This window comes from Balaenoptera physalus (assembly GCF_965194825.1).
Source record: "Balaenoptera physalus genome assembly, chromosome: 14".
Lineage (NCBI taxonomy): Eukaryota > Metazoa > Chordata > Mammalia > Artiodactyla > Balaenopteridae > Balaenoptera > Balaenoptera physalus.
Window position 1 is genome coordinate 53822878 of NC_138893.1, and position 18382 is coordinate 53841259.

The 18382-nt window shown below is 54.6% G+C and overlaps 1 protein-coding gene across 2 annotated transcripts in view; it reads left to right on the plus strand.

Moving 5' to 3' along the window:
• Window positions 1-18382, plus strand: part of SLIT1 (slit guidance ligand 1) — a 185701-nt gene that overhangs the window by 153177 nt on the left and 14142 nt on the right. For both annotated transcript variants that reach the window (XM_082423631.1, XM_082423632.1), the window contains exons 26-36: window positions 2706-2869; window positions 4712-4836; window positions 5107-5204; window positions 8431-8570; window positions 8756-8849; window positions 11737-11874; window positions 13138-13375; window positions 14941-15071; window positions 15555-15709; window positions 16822-17110; window positions 17460-17671. In XM_082423631.1, the coding sequence (XP_082279757.1) occupies window positions 2706-2869; window positions 4712-4836; window positions 5107-5204; window positions 8431-8570; window positions 8756-8849; window positions 11737-11874; window positions 13138-13375; window positions 14941-15071; window positions 15555-15709; window positions 16822-17110; window positions 17460-17671 (1784 nt within the window). The remainder of the gene's footprint in view (window positions 1-2705; window positions 2870-4711; window positions 4837-5106; window positions 5205-8430; window positions 8571-8755; window positions 8850-11736; window positions 11875-13137; window positions 13376-14940; window positions 15072-15554; window positions 15710-16821; window positions 17111-17459; window positions 17672-18382) is intronic.

The window sequence follows — 18382 nt, forward strand, 5'->3', positions numbered from 1 at the left end:
TTTTTTAAAGTCTTTGTGTTTTTTTTTAACACAATGAAGCTTCAAAAAATCAAAGCGTCTGAGCTCCCTCTACCTCTGAGAAGCCCTGGTAATGTTCAGGGAAAAGAGGAAGGTGTATTCCCTGTCCCATTAACCAGGATGGATGCTGTCAGCAAATCAGGACAGAAAAAATGAAATACACGTGGAGGTTGAACCGGCTTTCTTTTCCAAGCTGCATTATTCCCTCGGCAACCATTTCAGGTTATATGTGCTTGTCTTTCTTCCCCTTCCAGATTGCAGGCTCTTTATCGAATCATAAAGTGAGCCCCAGAGATGTTAAGTGAGCTGCTCAAGGTCACCCGGGCAGTGAGCAGCTGCGCTGGGGGCCGGAGTCCAAGACTGTTGAGCCTGCTTTATAAGATCGGCCGTCATCAGCTGGGCTATCTGGGGGAATTCCTGCTCGGAGTTGCTGCTGCTTTCATCAGACCCAACACATCTCCAGGGGAACCACTTCCTCTGTATTGCCCAGACACAGGTGGAAAATGGCAGCGCATCCATTTGGTACTTAATAAATGTGCCCTTTCTCACGAGCAATATACAGCCTTATGTTTTCACCATAATGTTGATATAAATGAACTTCAGGCACGAGGCTCTGGTTTTTCTATTTGCTGGCTCAAAGACCACTGGCCTCTTCGTTCCCCCAAATCCATGCCTAGTTCATCTCTGAATCTCTCACTGTGGTTTAGTGAGAAGATTATGAGCTTGCCCACGGGATCCGTCAAAGCCTAAGTGGTTGGCGGTGCACAGTGTCAGCGTCGGGGCGGGAATGTGAGGGAGCAGGCACAGCCTTACACCGCAGGCGAGTGTAAGTCCATACAGCCTTTTTTGGAGGGCGGCTGTTAACATTTTCCATGCGCTTCCCCTGCGACTTGAAACCTCCTTCTAGGCATCTGTTCTAGAGAAATGCTCGCTCCTCACAAAGAGGCATGAACAGAGTGTTCACTGACCTTGGAAACAACCAGAATGTCTGGCAGCAAAAGCTATGAAGTGGGGGCTTCCCTGGTGGCGCAGTGGTTGGGAGTCGGCCTGCCAGGGCAGGGGACACGGGTTCGAGCCCTGGGCCGGGAGGATCCCACATGCCGCGGAGGAACTAAGCCCATGCGCCACAACTACTGAGGCTGCACTCTAGAGCCCGCGAGCCACAGCTGCTGAGCCCGCGTGCCACAACTACTGAAGCCCACGTGCCTAGAGCCCGTGCTCCGCAGCAGGAGAGGCCACCGCAATGAGAAGCCCGCACACCACAACAAAGGGTAGCTCCCGCTCGCCGCAGCTGGAGAAAGCCCACGCGCAGCAACAAGGACCCAACGCAGCCAAAAATAAATAAATAAAAATAAATAAATAAATTTATAAATAAATAATAAATTAAAAAAAAAAGCTATGAAGTGTCCATTCTTTGGGATCCTATGAAGCAGTTTGATAAAATGAGGTGGATCCATATTGCCGACCTGGAAACGTCTCCAAGACGTGCTGTTTAGTGACAAGAAGCAGGCTGCTCAGAAACGACGTGTACTGGAGGGAGGTAACCTCTTCCTCACGAAGAACTGTGTGTGTAACTATGGGAAAGGATTGGAAGGCTACGCGCTGAGTGTGGTGACCATGTGATCATGGGTCCTGTGGTTGGCAGGGACAGTGGTGTAGACTTTCATGAAATGTGGATGTACTGTAGTTTACTTAACCACTCCCCCACTGATGAACACAGGAGGTTTCCAGTCTTTGTTACAAACAATGCTGCGATCAATACCATTGCAGAGATGCCTTTACACACTTGTGCAGGCACATCTGTGAGATAAACTCCCAGAAGCAGAATTGCTGGGTCAAAAGGCAACTGCATTGCTTAGATAGATATAAAATCCGCCTCCGTAGGAGTTATACCATCTTGCATTCCCATCAGTAACATAGGAATGTGCCTTTAAAAAAAAAATTGAGGTGAAATTCATGGAATATAAAATTAACCGTTTTAATGGGTATACTTCAGTGGCATTGAGGACAGTCACAGTGTTGTGTAAGGTGGAGACGATTGTGTGCCGGGTCTGAAAATGGTTTACAATGAGAATGCATTCATGTGCCTCTTGTTTAACTGAAAATGAAAAGAAAAATTAAAGAGTATAGGCTTCAGCGTCAGACAGCGCTGGGTTCTGGATCTGGGGGCTTCCCTTCACTGGTTGTGTGACCCCAGGAAATTACTTATTCCACATGAGGCTCAGTTCCCACATCTTTGAGATGGAGAAGAGAAAACTTACACTGTGGGGCTGATGAGAGGATTAGATGCACTGACTTGGGAGAAGCAGCTGTTTCATCACAGCAGTAAATCTCGGTTCCTTTCTCCCCAGTGCACTCTGGAGGCAGTGCAGTCAGAGGCTCTGGCCTCAACAGCACGAGTTCAGATCCTACTTCCCCACTTTCTCTGTGCATCTTGGGCAAGTGCCTCCACCTTTATGAGTCTCAGTTTCAACATGTAAAATGGGGATAGTAGGGTGTGATGAGGACTAAGCAAGATAACAGATAAGGAGTGCTTAAAACTCTACTGCCTACACAGTAAGTGCTCATGTAATGGGGGCTGTTAGGCTTTTGCCGGCTCCTGGCATAATGCCTAGCACCCTAGGTACCCAGTGGGGGAAGGACCCCATGAAGCCATAATGCCTGCTTCTCTCCACTCTCTGACCCAGGGCCATTGGTGCCAACCCCCTGTACTGTGACTGCCACCTGCGCTGGTTGTCCAGCTGGGTGAAGACAGGCTACAAGGAACCTGGCATTGCCCGCTGTGCCGGGCCCCCGGATATGGAGGGCAAGCTGCTCCTCACCACGCCTGCCAAGAAGTTTGAATGCCTAGGTGAGCCCAGGAGCACGAGAGGGGATGGTGGGTACCGGGTTGCTTCCCCCACCTCCTGCTTCCCCCTCCAACCCTGGCAGAGCCTTCCAGACACTCCTGCGTCCCCCGAGGTGGCCGGCTGGGTGGGGAACAGGTGGCAGGAATGAGGCCCCTGCTGCTTGTTAGCATTGCTGCCCTCTTGTCCTGCCATGCAACGAACAAAGGAAAGCTAGGCGGAAAATCTCAGGCCGTAAGGGCTCTAATCCCTTCCTGGGGTTATGTAAGGAAAATAAAAATAGCAGTGTTTCTGGAAGCTCCAAGCCTCTCAGCAGTACAAGCACTCAGGCCTCCCTTTGGTCGGAATTGTGCTCAGCAATTAGCTTAAACGCCTGAGCCACTGGACCCAGCTGCCACTCTCCTGACATTTGCGGAAATACAAGGCCTGAGTGTGATTGGAGGCCTCACCCTGGGCATCTGTAAATACTCGTTCAGGGATTGATTGACTGATTGACAGCCCAAGCCCTGGGAACCCTGCTGAGCAGGAGGAGGTGGCCGAGTGGCTGCCCCAGGCCTAGCTTTGTGTGCAGGGGGACAGCTGTGGGAGGGCACGGGAGGCCGTGGGGCACGACTCCTGCCCTCTGCAAGCTCACAGACCACCAGCGAAAGTGAAGCTGACAGCCAGGGGTTAATGAGGAGGCCCCGGGCCGCCCTGTGTGCAGGATGCTTTCACGGGAGTAACCCTTCAGAGGGGCCGATCTGTGGCTTGGCTGTTGGCTGTTGGGAGCAGGCCAATGTATGTTGAAACGTTTGCTCAGTATTTATTTAATGGGGTGGGATTGGTACTGGTGAAAGGTTTTTGTCTGTGTTTTTTTTTAAATTTTTATTGGAATATAACATGCATAACAGGAAAGTACAGATCGTAAATGAATGGCTCGCTGAATTTTCACAAATTGAACCCATCCAGGTAACCAGCACCTGGATCAACAAACAGAGCCCCACCTGTACCTGAGGAGTCCCCTCGTGCTCGCCTCCAGTTATTACTAGAAATTGTTTCTCTTTCTAGTCATGCTCGTGCCTCTTCAGGAACCAGTGTTTCTCTACTTCTAGAAGGAGTTTTAAGTGGAAACCTGACTTAACTGGCTGGTGTTACTATTTATTCTTGTGAGGCCCCAGTGCTCCTCCTAGGTGGCACCCCAGGCAGCCTGGCTGCCGGCTCCTCCCCCACCTCCAAGTTCAAGGAAGGGCCACCAGTGAGTCCTGGAGGGGCTGGAGAAGGTCATGCCTGTAGCCGGAGAGGTGACGGGAAAGGGTCCTTCCCTGTTCAGCCTTGGAGAGAAACAAGTTCATGGCCATGGACCTTTTTCCTCCTAAGCGTGGCCTCCTCTCAGAGCCAAGTCTCCTCCCTGCTGGGGTGGCTGCCCTTGCTGTCCAGGCCAGCAGGTGACAGGGCTGGGGGTGGTTGCCTCAGAAGGGTGTGAGAGGATGGCGAAAACATCAGCCGATGTCAGTAATGGTGACCATGATGCTGTCACACCGATGGCCCTGCCCTGACCGCCACATGGGGGCTCCCCTGAAGCCCCTTTTTCGGATTATCTCATTTAGTCCTTCCAGCCCCATGAGGCAGGGGCTGTTTTTAGCTCCATTTCACAGAGGAGGGTCCAGAGGCTGGAGAGGTGTACTGTGAAAGGGGGGTGAGCACGATCCAGAGGGAACACCGGGAGGGGCAAACAGCTCCTTGGGGAGAGGGCTTCGCGCACCCGTCCCTGCGGTGCCAGGATTCCGGGCCGGGGGCCACGGGGCTCTATGCGCAGCCCTGTCCCCCCACCCCCTCCCTGTGCTAACACCACTCCCACCTTGCCTCAGGTCCGCCCACCCTAGCTGTCCAGGCCAAGTGCGATCCCTGCTTGTCCAGCCCATGCCAGAACCAGGGCACCTGCCATAACGACCCCCTCGGGGTATACAGGTGTGCCTGCCCCAGCGGCTATAAGGTGAGTGCAGGCTGAGGCTGGAGGCGGAGGGCTGCTCGAGGGCGCGGTAGGGAAGGGCTGGGGCTGTCTTGTTGGCCACTCAGCCCTCAGGGCCCAGGGTGAGCTCAGAGCAGGGGCCCAAGCGAGCATTTCATCCATGACCTAACATGTGGATGAGAGAACAAAGAACCCCCGGGACCGGCAGGCCGAGCTGCTGAGGGGCCGGCTGTCCCTGTTGGCTCACTGGCCCCTGGGTCTCCCTGGGGTCCCCATCGCTGACTTCTTCCCCAGGGCCGAGACTGTGAGGTGTCCCTGGACAGCTGTTCCAGCAGCCCCTGTGGAAATGGCGGGACCTGCCACTCGCAGGAGGGCGAGGATGCCGGCTTCACGTGAGTTTCCGGGGGTGGGGCGGGGGGTGGTGGGTGCTGGAACGTGGTGGGTGAGTGCTAATGGGATCCAGCACCCAAGCCTCAGAGCCTTCCTCCTCCGAATGGGATGGCCCAGGCCCTTTGAGCTCTGGGAGATGAGGGACAGGCCCAGGGGGAATAGCCACTCACTCCAAATGGCAGCCAGAGGCCTCTCTGTGTCCACCCAGGCCACACCTGCGCTGCCCAGAGGCAGTGAAAGCACAGAGACTAGGGGCTGCCCAGGTCACACAGCAGGCAGCAGTGGGGCTGGGGCTTGGAGCTCCTGCTCCAGGCTTCTGCCTGCTCTTGCCAGGTGCCAGGAGAGTCTTTCTGTGGCACTGGGAGTCCATAGCCTAGGGCATATGCAGCGGCAGTGCCAAGAGGCAGCTTGGGGGCGTTTTAAACTCCTGTAATCTCCATTAACCCCCAAGGCCTCCAATTGAAGCCATCCACCTGCTTGTTGGGCCAGTGTTGCCTGAAGGCAGGGCCCTCAGCCAGCTGCTCCGGATCAGGCGTCCACCCCGAGCCCCCAGGACAGGGGTGGGGAGCCCTGCCCAGAGGTGGAGCAAGTCCTGGTCACGCCCTCCGGGGGCCTCCCCCACCAGCTCATGGGTCACTCTGGTCGCACCACGGGCATCGGTTTCCCACTGTCCTCCACAGCTCATCTCGCAAGTCCTCCCAGTGCTGACATGGCCACTCAAGCCCCCCACTCACCCTGCTCCCCCCAGAGCCTCTCAACGAGCCCCCCAGCTTCCCAGAGCTCTCCTGCACCCAGAGCTTTTCTGAGGAGCACATAGTATTTAGTTGCTGAAGATAAATTGCCAGCTGAGCAAATTGACTCTTCAGAAAATGATGTTGAATCTACTGGCAGAAATGGCCAAACCTGTCTCTGCAAACCCAAATTACCAGCTGTAAAAAAGAAAACACTAAATGGCCTCTCGGCAGGTGTCGCCTTGGAAACGGCGTCCTTACAATAGGCTCTGTGCTCCTCTGGGCTTCCGCAGCAGCTCCATCAAAGCCCCCTCCTCATTGGCTAGACTACTAGGGGGCGTGTCTACGGAGAGGTTGGCTGAGAGGACGCACCTAGGAGCTCTCCCTGCTAGGCCGGGAGGGGTGCAGCTGGGAGTAGCCCCTCACACTTGGCATGCCTGCAGATTGGGGGGGCGCTGTGGGAAGAACCCTTTTGGTCGAAAGGGGTGCCTCCCTGAGTAACCCCTCAAACCTAAGGCTTACAAGGGCCTCCTCAGTTGTTCCCCTGACCCCGCCAGAGGGGACTTAGCTGAGATCCGCCACCACCTTGCAGGCGGAATTAAACTCCAGGACACTGGCTGCAACAGTAGCCTTCACACCTTCTTGTTCACACCCCCGCCCCGCCGCAAACGAATTTTTAAAACTACAAACTGCCTCACATTCTTAAGTGACAGCTAAAAATCTTCATGGTAAGTTTAATTTTTCATTGCAAAGAAGGTCATTTCTAGAACGCTGTACATATTATTAACATTTAAAATTAAAGCTATGACTCTTTAAATCACTCTTTTATTATTCTCCAGGGAAAAATCATTTTAAAATCACGTGAAGGAACTCCTCTTGAACAGCTGCAACATCTTGCATCATTCTCGTTTCTACTCAAACCAGTATTTCTGTTTTACTCCCCTCACCTGCCCCCCCCCCATTTTTCTTCTAATGTAATCTGTTTTCATACTAGAGACTTTCCTTGAGCACCCTGCCATACTTTCCTACCACCGAAATGGGTATATAAGTTTAAATTTAAAGTTTTGTATTATTTCTTGTCACTATAAACCTCTAATTAAAAGTTTCTTTTGCATTGAGTTATCATTACAATGATCAATAATATACAATTGATCAGAACAACATAACTGTATTCCAAAATTTGATAATTATTACACGTAAAAGGAAAATTTTATTAGACTGTATCTCTTAATGAGACAGATGGAGCTTTTGTGTGTGTGTGTGTGTGTGTGTGTGTGTGTGTGTGTGTGTTTTCTTTTCTTCTCCTAATTGGTTGATGTGTCCAGAGGTGAATATTATAGAATGTGAGAGGGCTTAGAAGCCAATCTATTCCCTTAAAAAAAAATGTGTGTGTGTGTGTTTATGTGTGTGTAGCTATAAATGCTGAGAAAGTTTGTTCACATAAATAAACCAATGAGACTAGGAGTTTTATTATAGCCATGTCACTCAATTACTCGAAACCCTGCCAAGTTTATATGCTAAAAACCCCAAGTGATCTGTCATCAAAAATTATTTTTAATGTTCTATCAGCTGACAGTTCCATGAGGTCTTCCCTCAATTATTTTTTAATGCACAGAACTAGAAACCTCGTGACTTGCAAAAGAGTTTGTTCATTCACTTTGGAAACATCAATATTCCTAATTGTCCCTTTATTTGGCACCCAAGGATCTTAGGCCCCAGGCACAGCCCACCTTGGCCTCGTGCTGGAAGAGGTGCGCATGCGCCTTTCTGGAGCTCCGGGGCAGGTCAGTTAAGGGGGAAGTTCCGTGCACAACATGAAGATGTGGAAATTAATTTCTCAGACCTCTCTGACCCACAAACCCCTTGGAAAACCACAGTTATCCCAGGGGGAGGTGTACCCCAGTTTGAAGATCGCTGATCTCCAGGGCTCTCCAAGACCTGACTCCTGCTTACCCCCAGTCCTGTTCTCACCCCATCCCTGAAGTATGTGCTCCCCAAGCCCTGAACTATTTAGATGAGCAGGTACCCTCCTGAAGGATGGGCTGTAAGGCTCTCTCTCCCCCAGGCTTTTACTCCCACCGCCTTCCCTCCCCTTCCTCTTCTCCCCTGTCAGAGTCCTTGGCTAACTCATCACCTCCTCCAGGAAGCCTGCCCTGACCACTCCCTCCAGGGAGGAGCTAGGTGTCCTCTGCCCCTTCGTCCACCCTCCCCAGCCTCAGTTGCGCACCGTTCTGATACTCACTGTCTCTCCTTTGGTTGCCAGTCTCCTCGTCGTCTCCCCCGCTAGACTGTGAGTGATCTCATGAGCACAGGAGCACAGGGCTGGTCTTGGTCACCTCTAACCCCCAGCATCTAACAGGGCTTGACCCAGAGTAGGGACCAAAACTCCAGGATGATGCTATTGACCGTTGGCCACAGGCTTCCATCAGTGCCTCAGGAAGGCTGCCGCCCTGGCCGTGGGCCCACACACCTCTCCCTCCTCCCCTGCTCCCCACAGGTGCTCCTGCCCCTCCGGCTTTGAAGGAGCGACGTGTGGGGTAAACACGGACGACTGTGTGGAACACTCATGTGCCAACGGGGGCACCTGTGTGGACGGCATGGGCAGCTACACCTGCCAGTGTCCCCTGCAGTACTCGGGTAAGCGTGGCGGGGTTCGAGCCTGCGGGGAGGTGGGGGCCGGTGCTCGTGCCCTGAGCCCCTGTCCCATGGGCGGAAGGGCTGGGACCCTGCCTCAGTGTCTGCAGGAAGTTTCTGCTGGGCCGGCTGCCTGGCGGAGCACAGGGGGCAGCTTCTCTCCTGCCTCTCCCCGATTCTTCCCCCAGGAGCGGCCTGTGAACAGCTGGTGGACTTCTGCTCCTCGGATTTGAACCCGTGTCAGCACGAGGCCCAGTGTGTGGGCACCCCAGACGGGCCCAGGTCAGTGTTGCCCATTTCTAAGGCCAGGGAAGGGCATGGGCCCCCGCGTCACCTCTCCTCTGCCCTCCCCAGCCTGTTTCCTCACCTATCAGGTGGGTTTGGTCTTGGCTGTTCAGTTCTTGCCAGTCAGTGCCAGGGGCAGGGTGGTGGTAGTTTTAGTCAGACAGACCTGGGTTTACATCACGACCCGCGATGGGTGGCTTGACCACTCTGAGCCTCAGTTTTCTCATCTGCAAACTGGGTGCACCAGTAGCTTCCTCCTGGGGTGGTTGTAAGGATTAGATAAGCAAATGCGTGAAAAGCACTTACCTCCACGTCTGACATTTGAAAAGTGCTCAATAAAGAACTGTTGCAGGTCCACAATTTATCATCGCCAATTACAAAATTCACAAAACTCTGAAAACCAAAAGCCATCTGCTAGCAAAATCTGATCCGATCAATGTATTTGGTGTTAAAAGCTGACCTGCACTGATATGAAGCTACTTACAGTCACCATTCATCCCATGTAGTGGGAATATGTGTAGATTTTGCAGCAGAATGTGAACATGTTTAGTTAAGGGGCTGCCCCAGATCCAATGGGCATGTTACATAATATACAGTTATAGGCGTTGTATTACCTTTCCCAGATCCAAAAAGTTCTGAATTTCAAAACCTGTCTGGCTTCAGGAGGGTTGGATAAGGGGTCCTTGACTGTTGTCACCATCGTTGTTACTGGCATATGTGGAAGTGCTTTGTCACCGGAGGACTGTGATGTGAAGGTCACAGGGTTTTTTTGTTTTTTTGTTTTAAATTTTTAAATTTTTATTTATTTATTTATTTATGGCTGTGTTGGGTCTTCCTTTCTGTGTGAGGGCTTTCTCTAGTTGCGGCAAGCGGGGGCCACTCCTCATTGCGATGCGCGGGCCCCTCACTATCGCGGCCTCTCTTGTTGCGGAGCACAGGCTCCAGACGCGCAGGCTCAGCAATCGTGGCTCACGGGCCCAGCTGCTCGGTGGCATGTGGGATCTTCCCAGACCAGGGCTCGAACCCATGTCCCCTGCATTGGCAGGCAGACTCTAAACCACTGCGCCACCAGGGAAGCCCAATCACGGGGTTTTTAAGATGTTGCTCCCATCTGCAGTTCTGCAAACATAGTCTCATTTCTGGGACCCTGTTCCATCAGTCAGGGCAGGACAGTGGTCAGGTCTTCTTCAGGTCTGTGGCTGAGGGACCCAACCCCAGCTGCTCGGGCAGAGGTAGGGGATGGAGTCCCCCAGGGACTCAGTCCAGCAGGAGCTGCCAGAGCCTCCTGGGCAGGAACCGAGAGCCGGGGGACACTGAGGCCCAGATCCTAGATCAAGGGGCCGCACAGGAGCCTCCATCCGAATGGTGGACAGACGCTGCACTGCTGGCTGCGCTGCCGGGTGGGGTGGGCACAGCAGACCAAGGAGCAGTGGCAGAGCAAGTGGCGTGCGCGCTCCTCAGAGGGGCTGGACCTCAGAGGGCGGAACAAAGCAGGACTGCACGTTGTCCGGTTGGATACTGCTCAGACGGTCCTTCACACCCCAGAGAAGGAGCGCTCGGTGGGCGTGTAGTGCACCTTCACTCACCTTCCTGTCTTGGAGGAAGGACGGAACTGACAGACACTCAGCTGTGCCTGGTGTTGCACCTGGAGCCCAGCAAGTATTCAGTACACACTCACTGGATGAATGGATGAGGGAATGACAGTGAATGAGGCTGTGGGTGCTTAGCTACTGTAACATTTTTCAGACTGCAGCTCAAGACCCAGTAATAGATTGTGATCAGTTGGGTGGGTCAAGGTTAACGTTAAAAAAATAAAACAAAATATCAGAGAGCATCATGCCCTTTTATATAGTAAGGATAAGTATTTTGGCATGAAACTGATTGCAGCGGGCTGTGTGTGTGTGTGTGTGTATGTGTGTGTTTACCGGGTACAAAGGTATTTCTTACCTCTTGAAAAACACTGGGAATAAATTAAAAAATCAGGCAGGAGCACCTACCTGCCAGGTTGTGTGGTTGAGCCGTGGAGTTTGCAGTTTGTAGTTTGGAAGGGTTTCCGGCAAGGGGTGTTCACCGGAGGCTTCCTGGAGGAGACGAGGTACTGGCCTGGCTGGACCGAGGCAGGGAGAGAGAAGAGGGTGTTCCAGAATCAACAGGTGTGAAGGCAGAGACGTGTAGCGAGGTGCGGGTTGCTGCCTGTGGAAACAGGTCTGACCGCGGGGTGGCTTGTTATGGGGGGAGCCGGGTGGGGAGCATCTGGCAGGGCTGCGACCGGACAGGGGTGGACGAGCGTGCTCTTTATTTGACAGGCAAACAATTGGCAGAAATGGACTGACTCAGGCGAGCAGTGGGCCACAGTGTGAGCCGGGAAGCTGGGGCCTGGCCTGGAGTCAGGAGGCTGTGGGGAGGCGGGCACTAGCGTCTGAGGCCTGGGAGGCTGGGCCGGTGCAGTTGGGAGGCTGGGGAAGAGGGATGGATGAGCCCCATGTGACTCAGAGCCATGCACTGGCTGGGGGTGGGGAGGGGGGCGGGGGGCAGCTGGGCAGGTTGCGAAGGGGCTGAAGGTTGACCTTGGATGTGCTCTTGGTGCTAAGGGTGGTCCTCCATCTTCTCCAGCTCCTGGGTGTCCACCCTCCCAGCCCAGAGCAGCCCCTTCCCCTGCCTGCAGCCCACATAAGCTCCCTTCCTGGACTAGAAAACGGTCTCAGGACGGGTGGGGGCATCTTGACATCTAGGGCCCCGTGTGACCTCCTGGGGGACCCCACAGACCCCCAGGGCCATGAGGCTGTCTGCCACACACACACAGCCCTGGGGCCGCACAGGCTCCTGGCCGAGCTCTGGGCTGTGTGTGGGGCTGTTGACCCACCCCACCCCCCGCCCACCCCAGGTGTGAGTGTGCACCTGGTTATGCGGGTGACAACTGCACGGAGAACCGGGATGACTGCGAGGACCACCGCTGCCAGAATGGGGCCCGGTGCGTGGATGGAGTCAACAGCTACTCCTGCCTCTGTGCTGAGGGTTACAGGTGAGTGGCCCCGGGAGGCACCATGAGCGACTGACTCCTCTTAGCTGTCAGCTCTGGGACCGGCAGGAGGCACCCTGGGAGCTTTCACCGTGGCTCTGCCAGTCACCATCTGTGTGGTCTGGGGAAAGTTAATCAGCAGCTCAGAGCACAGGCAGAGGGTCCCTACCCTGATTGGCGGAGGGAGCGGGAGGTGGGTACAGATTACTGGGCAGTGCCCCATCACTTACCTGCCCAGTGAACCCCTGAAGACATGCCCTGCATTAAAGGCCATTTACTTTTGCATCTTGGTCTCTCTGGGAGGCTGCGAGGGGAGGGCACCTGCCCTCCTTCCGGTCACCCACCTCCCATGCTCTGCTCGTGTCTTCTTTTAAAGAACAATTTTATTGAGATATAATTCATATGCTATATAATTCACCCAGTTAAAGTGTATAATTCAGTGGCTTTTCATATATTCTCAGAGTTGTACATCCATTACCAACAAACAATTTTAGAACACTTCATTACCCCAAAGAAACTCCACACTCTTATCTGTCACCACAACGCCCCTCCATCCCAGCTGTAGACAACCACTAACCTACTAATGTCTGTGTCTGTAGATTTGCTTATTCTGAATATTTCATATAAATGGAATCATACGATCTGTGGTCCTTTGTGACTGGCTTTCACTTAGCGTCATGTTTTAGAGGTTCATCCATGTGGTAGCGTGTATCAGAACTTCATTCCTTGTTATGGCTGAATAATATTCCAGTGTATGGATATACCACATTTGTTTATCCATTCATCGCTGATAGACATTTGGGTTGTTTCCTCTTTTTGGCTGTTGTGAATATTTGGTGCTACAGAGTCTTCTCTCTTTTGTTTGTCTCTTAAGTCTCAGCTTTCTTTTCTGTGAAATGGGTGTAGTAAAACTTGCTAGCAGAGTTTGCTGACATCAACACTGAGTGCTTCTTAAAACTAACGGGCACACAAGTCACCTGGGATCTTGTTAAACACCAGATTCAATAGGCTTTCCATTTCCGACAAGTGCTCAGGTGATGTTGATGCTGCTGGTGCAGGGACCACACTCGTTTCTCACCTTGTTCCTCAGCATCTTTCTGGCTCTTAATTCTCTTAGGGAAAGTGTTCATTAGGAGCATCTTCTGTTACTTTAAAGCAACAGTGTCCCAAGATGTTTAGTGAGTTTCTCTCCAGGACTGTGGGAGAGGAAGATGACCCCTTGCTCCTTGGCCCTGCCCTCTCTGACCCGTGTCTTTTCCCCCTCAGTGGGCAGCTCTGTGAGACCCCTCCCCACCCGCCTGCCCCCAGGAGCCCCTGTGAGGGGACTGAGTGCCAGAACGGGGCCAACTGTGTGGACCAGGGCAGCCAGCCTGTGTGCCAGTGCCTCCCGGGCTTTGGCGGCCCCGAGTGTGAGAAGTTGCTTAGCGTCAACTTCGTGGATCGGGACACTTACCTACAGTTCACCGACCTGCAGAACTGGCCACGGGCCAACATCACACTGCAGGTGCGTGCCCAGGGCGCCCGTCACAGAGGGTGGTCCGGCAGCAGGGGACCCTGGCCTCAGGTCAGAGCATCAGGACGGCTGGGAGCACCGTGTTAGTCAAAACTCTTTGGACGTGGGTATCAGGATCTCAGCCTGAGCTAGTTTAAGCACAGTCGGAAAGGTTCTTGGGTCACAAAACCAGTCTCAGGGAAGGGCAGGGGTGGAGGTGGTCTCATGGGTGACTGGATCCGCAAAACCAAACTTACCAGGATCCTCTCCCACCATCTCTTGTCTCAAAGACTCCCCTCAGCTTCAGCCTCCAATGCTGCAGACTGGCTTTCTCCATGTGGCTGGAACACGGCCACAGCTAGCGCTGGGAGCCCTTATTTTCCATTTCATGTCTTGAATTCCATCTCAGAACATTATTATGTTGAGGGAAAAAGAAGCAAGTTCTACTTCAGCAGCATTGTTTGCTAAATATTTCTTGGGGAGGGACAGCGGATTGCATTGCACTTCACATGAAAAAAGATTAAACTCCTCTTTAGTCATCCCTTTCTTTTCCCCAAATTCCATTCCTTATCCCAACTGCCACATCTTTCTTCTCTCCTTTATTTGTCCTCTTCTCCTTCTTTTCTCTCAGAACCTTTCAGCCTCTCAAACATGCCCACTCTGCTCTCCTTCCCTTGATCACCTCTCATAAATTCTATCCACTACACTGTCCACACAGCAAGACCACAGCTAGCCTAACTGCTCAACAAAATAAAACTCACCAAAACCCTGCCCAAGCCATTGCCTCAGGCACATCCTTGGAGAGGCTCAGTTTATCCCGCTATCCCCACCGCAGGCTCTTCCCCATAGCTCTAGTTGGACAACAGTCAGCAACCTCGGATCGGAGAAGATCTCTGATTGGCCTGCCTCAGGTCACATGCCCATCCCTGGACCAACTACTGAGTCCAGGGAGATGGGGTGCCATGGTCCAGACTGGGCCGTGTGCCAGCTGTACAGACCAGGGGGTCAGGGTCTTTACCAGGAGAGGAACAAGGCAGGAAAAAAAGATCATGGCTCCCACAGCATCATAGAGGCATCTCCCTCCCAAGGCACAGCTCCAGCTTTTGCTCGCATGGCTCCAGTGACAGGTGCTACCTTCCAGGTTTGGGTGGCTCTGGCTGTTGGAGAGTCTTCCTGAATCTGTCCTCTGTAGGTCCCATCCTGGCCCCAGGGCAGCTCCCTGAGGCCCACAGAACAGGATACCCCACATCCTGTCTAACTGTCCTCTCTGGGCAGGTGGTCCCAAGCTCTCTTACCTCCTGGCACAGAGTTTCCAGGCCTCAGCTGGCCCATCTGCCCTCCCCTGCCTGGCCCTGGCCAGACTGGCTGTGGATGGAATTTGAGTAGGGGGGGTTGGTGGTGGTGTGGGGCTGCCAGCCTGGGACAGCGCCCCCTGGAGGATGTTTCCCTTGGGGAGGCAGGGGAGGACAGTTCTGCACACATTTCTCTTTTAATCGTGGGTCCTCCGTCTGCCCCACCCGCCAGCCTGTGCTGCCGCTGCGTGGGGTGGGGTGGGAGAGAAAGTGCCGTTGCCATAGGTCTCCACAGCAGAGGACAATGGGATCCTGCTGTACAATGGGGACGACGACCACATTGCGGTGGAGCTGTACCAGGGCCATGTACGTGTCAGCTACGACCCGGGCAGCTACCCCAGCTCTGCCATCTACAGGTAGGGAGGGCTTCTTCAGGCCCACCAGCTGCCCTCAAGGGCTGGGGGACTGCCAGGGAGGGGTCTCCTGGGCCAAGAGCAGGCGGTTATCGGCACTACCAGAGACCTGGTCTGCCCAAGCGGAAAGAGCATTCAGACCACCGAGTCCAGCCCCATGCTGGGTCCGAGGCTCCCTGGGGCCTAAGCAGTGGTCCCATCCTTCCCCGTCCACAACCGCCTCACAGGGAGCTCCTCAGTGGGGAGGGGAGGCTGATTGGTTGGAAACCCCTGCCCCAAACTTCTCAGCTTTCCTAAGAGAGTGCCCAAAGGGGAGCAGGAGGGACCAGGTCAGAGGCCACCAAGTCCCCACAGTCCCCTCTGTTAGATATTTGGTTTCTTGGGAATCAGCTGCTGGACCAGTGGCCTTTCTGGGGAAGTGCCTAGGCGGGGATGGGTCCAGCTGAAGGCCATTCCCCGGGGCGGGGGCGCCTCATCTTCTTCCAGTGCCGAGACGATCAATGATGGGCAGTTCCACACCGTTGAGCTGGTCACCTTTGACCAGATGGTGAATCTCTCCATCGATGGCGGCAGCCCCATGACCATGGACAACTTCGGCAAACACTACACACTAAACAGCGAGGCGCCCCTCTATGTGGGAGGTGAGGACCTGGCCTGGGTGGAGCTGCAGCTGGCCCTCCCCGGGCCACTCCATCAGGTGGTAGCAACAGACATTCCGGGTGGGGCCTCTGTTGCTCTCTGGCCTGAGCCTTGCCCGGCTCAGGAGAACTGCCCTGTGGGGGACATTCCAAGGTGGCAGTGGGGAAGGATCCTATGAATGGCCAAGCTGCTGGCGGATTGTCCACCTTGCCTAGAGCCCGCACTGCTCTCTGCCCAGCCCAGACTGACAAAGAAGGATGGGAATGTGGGTTGGGCTTGAGGCCTGGCCTGGGAGGGGGCCTGGACTTTCCCAGCTAACTTTTGCACGGTAGGTACCTTTCCTCTTGGCTTAGGGCCAGAAGGGGCTTGTCAGTTGTTCAGGGTCCATTCTCGGGTCCCTCAGAGGCCCAGGCATGGACTCCCTGCTTCAACTGGGGACCTCCCAGCTGGGCTTACAGGCTTTGTGGCTAGATGGCCCCATCCAGCACCCGAGAACATTTCTAGGTCTAGATGAGACAGGTTTCTAGATGCAGCGGGGCCGTCTCAGTGCCGCAGAGGGCCTTGCCGAGACGTCGGCCAGGAGGGTGTGAGGGATGGAGCCCTGGATTCTAATCCCAGCTCTGCTGTTTACTAGTTGTGCAGCTTTGCGCAGGTCACTGAGCACTGAAATCGAAGGGGTTTCAGCAACTCCGACGTCAGAGGGCTGCTGTGAAGGGATGACCACAAAAGTGGGGGACAAAGTGCCGTACACATGAGTTCTGGGCCCAAGTCCTTTGCTGCTTTTGGGGTCTCTGGGAGGTAAAAGCTGGTGTTCTGGGCAGGAGCCCTGGGCGAGGGCGGCCAGACTCAGGCACCCAGAGCATCACTTGTCAGCTGGCTGCTGCCAGGCCTGGCACCCCCAGGCTCTGATCACAGAGGAAGCAGCTTTTCCATTTCTTCTGGGAAAGGAGTCTGGACCCTCCAAGGTGGCAAAAGACATTGGCCCAGAGTTGCAGAGACTGAAGGACAGATGCCGAGGGAACACTGTAGAGATGCCCAGTGGACCTCAGAGGTGGGTGCCAGGCAGGGTTTGAGCCTAACTCAGCCCAGCTCTGCCCCCTCCCCTCCACTCCAGGGATGCCAGTGGACGTGAATTCGGCCGCCTTCCGCCTGTGGCAGATCCTCAATGGCACGAGCTTCCACGGTTGCATCCGAAACCTGTACATCAACAACGAGTTGCAGGACTTCACCAAGACGAGGATGAAGCCAGGGGTGGTGCCAGGCTGCGAGCCCTGCCGGAAGCTCTACTGCCTGCATGGCATCTGCCAGCCCAATGCCACACCGGGGCCCGTGTGCCACTGCGAGGCCGGCTGGGAGGGCCTGCACTGCGACCAGCCAGCCGACGGCCCCTGCCATGGCCACAAGTGAGCCTGGGCTGGGCTCAGGGAGCCCTCCCCCACTGCCCACCTGCAGGTTCCCTTCCCTTCCCTGCAAGTTCCACTTCCCCATGGTGAGGAAAGACTGTGTCTTTAAACTCCAAAATTGGAACATGTGGCCTAACACAGGGTTTTATTAATTTTTTCTGGCTTTCAGTTTTTATTAACAGGAAAAGGACCCTAGGGACAAACACAGTCATATTTTGCTCCCTTTGTTTCAATTTTGGGAACAGAATAAGACCCTGTGAAGCCCAGGGCTGGGGGTGTGGGGTGCCCTCGGGTGGGCTTGGATTGGCTCTGGCCTGTCCTCACAGTGCCTTTTCTCTGTCCCTTCCAGGTGTGTCCACGGGAAGTGCGTGCCTCTAGATGCTCTTTCCTACAGCTGCCAGTGCCAGGATGGGTACTCGGGGGCCCTGTGCAACCAGGCTGGGGCACCTGCAGACCCCTGTGGGGGCCTGCGGTGCCTGCACGGCCACTGCCAGGCCTCAGCCACCAAGGGGGCGCACTGTGTGTGCGACCCCGGCTTTTCGGGCGAGCTGTGCGAGCAAGGTCAGGGGCCCCCCTCCTGACATGCCCTCTCCAGGGTCCCTCCCCACAACGTGCTTTAGTGACCTGACTTTTCTTTTTCCCAACCTCAGCAACCCCTCTGTGCCCCCTCTCCCCTCCTGCACCTTGGGCTGCTATTGGGCTGTAGCGCCCCCAATCCTCTGGGCTCTGAGCCCCACCCCCAGACAGATGCCCATCTCTCCCTGGCCCAGCTTGCCCTGTAGCCCCTTTATCTGGGCTAAGTGCCCCTTCTGGCTGGGGTCTCTCCTTACAGAAGAGACCACCAGAGTAACAGCATCTTGGCCACATCACTTAGGGACCTGGAGAGCAGCAGGAAGTCTGAGAGTTGGGGACCCTTCCCAGGTCCTCCTGGCCCACGTGACCAAGACGGTCAAGGGACTGCTGCTGAAGGGGGCAGGAAAGAGCCTGAGAAATCCAAAACTCAGGCACCTTCAGGTCCCCTAGGCCATACCCTCTGGCTCCAATTTCTTCTCTGATGTCATCGCCTCCCAGGCTTCCAGCCACCTCTTGCACTCCTCTGGAGGCCACCTTACCCTGGCAGCCCAATCTGTCCTGGGGGGCCTTGGCAGCTAGAAAGGTCTTCCTTTTCACTGACCTCACTGTGGGCCCAGGAGGAAGCGTGTGCATGTGCATGTCTGGCAGGGAGGAGGTGGGGATGGAGGTGGGGTCCGAGGATGCTGCCCCACCCTCCTC